The 2712-nt window shown below is 37.0% G+C and overlaps 1 protein-coding gene across 1 annotated transcript; it reads left to right on the top strand.

Moving 5' to 3' along the window:
- The first annotated feature begins 252 nt into the window (after positions 1–252).
- On the top strand, positions 253–1380 carry LOC120072140 (extensin-like). Its single transcript, XM_039024553.1, has one exon. The coding sequence runs from the start codon at positions 253–255 to the stop codon at positions 1378–1380; it is 1128 nt and encodes a 375-aa protein (XP_038880481.1).
- The last annotated feature ends 1332 nt before the right edge of the window (positions 1381–2712 follow it).

The following is a 2712-nucleotide window of genomic DNA, read 5'->3' on the forward strand; positions in this document are numbered from 1 at the left end:
CTATTCTCTATTTTCGCATGATCGTGATGGAGAAAACATCAAAACTATATCTTCTATTTCTATTTCTCTTATCCATAGTCACATTGTCATATTGTCGTGGTATGTATCTAAGAATATCACTTTTTCTATATGTATCTACGTATGTATGTATGATATTTTGTTAATTTTAAAAAGGAAAATATATGATGTTTTGTTTCTGTATGTACAGTATTGCTACATGTTGTTCCACAATCTGACGTTGGCGGCCCACAAATGGTTATCCCACCTCCTCCACCACACATTCGTCCACAATCTGATTTTGGCAGCCCTCAAATGGTCATTTCATCCCCTCCACAACACATTCATCTTGAATTGGATGTTGGCGGCCCTCAGATGGTGATTCCATCACCTCCTCCACACGTACATCCTCAATCAGATGTAGGTGGTCCTCAAATGGTCATCCCACCTCCTCCTCCACATGTTTGTCTACAATCTGATGTCGGCGGCCCTCAAATGGTCATCCTACCTCCTCCGCCGCATGTTCGTCCAGAGTTTGATGTTGGCGGCCCCCAAATGGTCATCCCATCTCCTTCGTCGCACGTTCGTCCACATTCAGACATCGGTGGCCCTCAAATGGTCATCCCACCTCCTCCGCCGCACATTCTTCCCCAATCAGACGTTGGCGGCCCTCAAATGGTCATTCCACCACCTCCACCGCATGTTCGTCCAAAATCAGATGTCGGTGGCCCCCAAATGGTCATCCCAACTCCTCTGCCACACGCTCGTCCTGAATTAGATATTGGCAGTTCTCAGATGGTCATCCCACCTCCTTCGTCGCATGTTCGCCTACAGTCAGACATCGGTGGTCCTCAAATGGTCATCCCACCTCCTCCTTCGCATGTTCGCCCACAATCAGATGTTGGTGGCCCTCAAATGGTCATCCCACCTCCTCCACCACATGTTCATCCACAGTCTGATGTCGGCGGGCCCCAAATAATCATCCCATCTCCTCCGTTGCATGTTCGCCCACATTCAGATGTTAGTGTCCCCCAAATGGTTATCCCACCACCTCCGCCGCATGTTCACCCACATTCAGATGTTGGTGGACCTCAAATGGTCATTCCACCACCTCCACCGCATGTTCATCCACAGTCAGACGTTGGCGGTCCCCAAATGGTCATCCCACCTCCTCCACCGCACTTTCATCAACAAACAGATGCTGGTGGTCCTCAGATGGCCATCCCACTACCATCACCTCATGTTCGTCCTCAATCAGATGTTGGCGGCCCTCAAATGGTCATTCCACCACCTCCACCGCACATTCGTCCCCAATCGGATGTCGGTGGCCCCCAAATGGTTATTCCACCACCTCCTCCTCCACACATTTCACTCACAAACTAATGTTTAGTGACATTGTAACGATAATCTCCTACCTCCTCTAAAGCAACTTTGATTACATGGGGTTCGACCTCAACCTTTGAATAATTGTGGTTCATTTCTTGTCACCTCCTTGGAGATATTGAGCAGAAAAAGCTAGTAATAATACTTCGCAGTTTTTTTCCTAAATTTTATTTTATTTATGAAACAATTTTTCTTTGATAATAAATAATATTTGCTTTTTAAAAATACTATTATTTATTGTTTTGTATTCAAGCATTATCTTTTCCTACCGAAATGAGCATAGTATAGTTGGCATAGTACTTGAATCAATCTCGAAGTTAAAAGTTTGATTCTCTCACGTAGATATTGTAAAATATATATATATATATAGTCTTTTCTATCACACAATTTCAAAATTATTTAATTTTTAAAACAAAAAATGCTAAAAAAAGAGAATGTAATTTTAATGACCACAATGATGACAATTATAAACAAATTTAATACATTATGATCAACCAATAGGAAAAATAGTTAAAAAAAAACACTAAATAATTTTCAGAGATAACGTATACTTTTCAATATTTCATATAAAGGGACGTAAAACAATATCGTAATTAATAAGATATCACCAAATTTTAATGCATTCATATTTATTTGTTTATCTTTGATTAATCACTTATATTTTATCGGTAAGAATACTATTCGATAGCCTTAATATCATATTACTATTTGATTAATCATTTATAGACCATTATTACTCTTTGTTACTGATAACATCAGTGATAGACTTCTTGATTTTATTTTTATCATTGATAGATAGTGGTAGATGTTGAAAAATTTAAAAATATACATCAACCTTGCACATTAAATTCGAAATTAAAATGAAATAATAAAAGATAAAAATGCATAGATTATCGCTAGTTTATTCATTAGTGTATATATATATATATAATGCTATTTCAACCATCTTAACTACTATCATTTAATACTTCAAGTAACAATTAAAAGTATATCCACAATAAATATGGTAGAATAAAGAATTCTAACTAATTAGTGTTAGAATTTCATCACCTTAAAATTAAAAATATGCATGAACTCAACGTTAAGTTGAAAATTAAAATAAAATAATAAAAGAAAAAAAATGCATTGGCTGAACCAAATTAATATGGCATCCAAGCTGCCACTGAAACAATGCTGTTTCATCATTTAGAAGGAATCACAATATAATTGTAACTGAATTTAACTACTAAATTTTTATATTTAACAAAGAAACAATACACATTTGTTTAAACCATAAATTTGCCCCTCTGTGCACATAGGAATATATATAACCTATAATTTGATTTTTTTTAA

This window comes from Benincasa hispida, chromosome 2 (assembly GCF_009727055.1).
Source record: "Benincasa hispida cultivar B227 chromosome 2, ASM972705v1, whole genome shotgun sequence".
Classification (NCBI taxonomy): Eukaryota; Viridiplantae; Streptophyta; class Magnoliopsida; order Cucurbitales; family Cucurbitaceae; genus Benincasa; species Benincasa hispida.

Coding starts and splice junctions, on each gene's coding strand:
- LOC120072140 (XM_039024553.1), top strand. CDS start 253: ATGGTTATCCCACCTCCTCCACCACACATTCGTCCACAATCTGATTTT.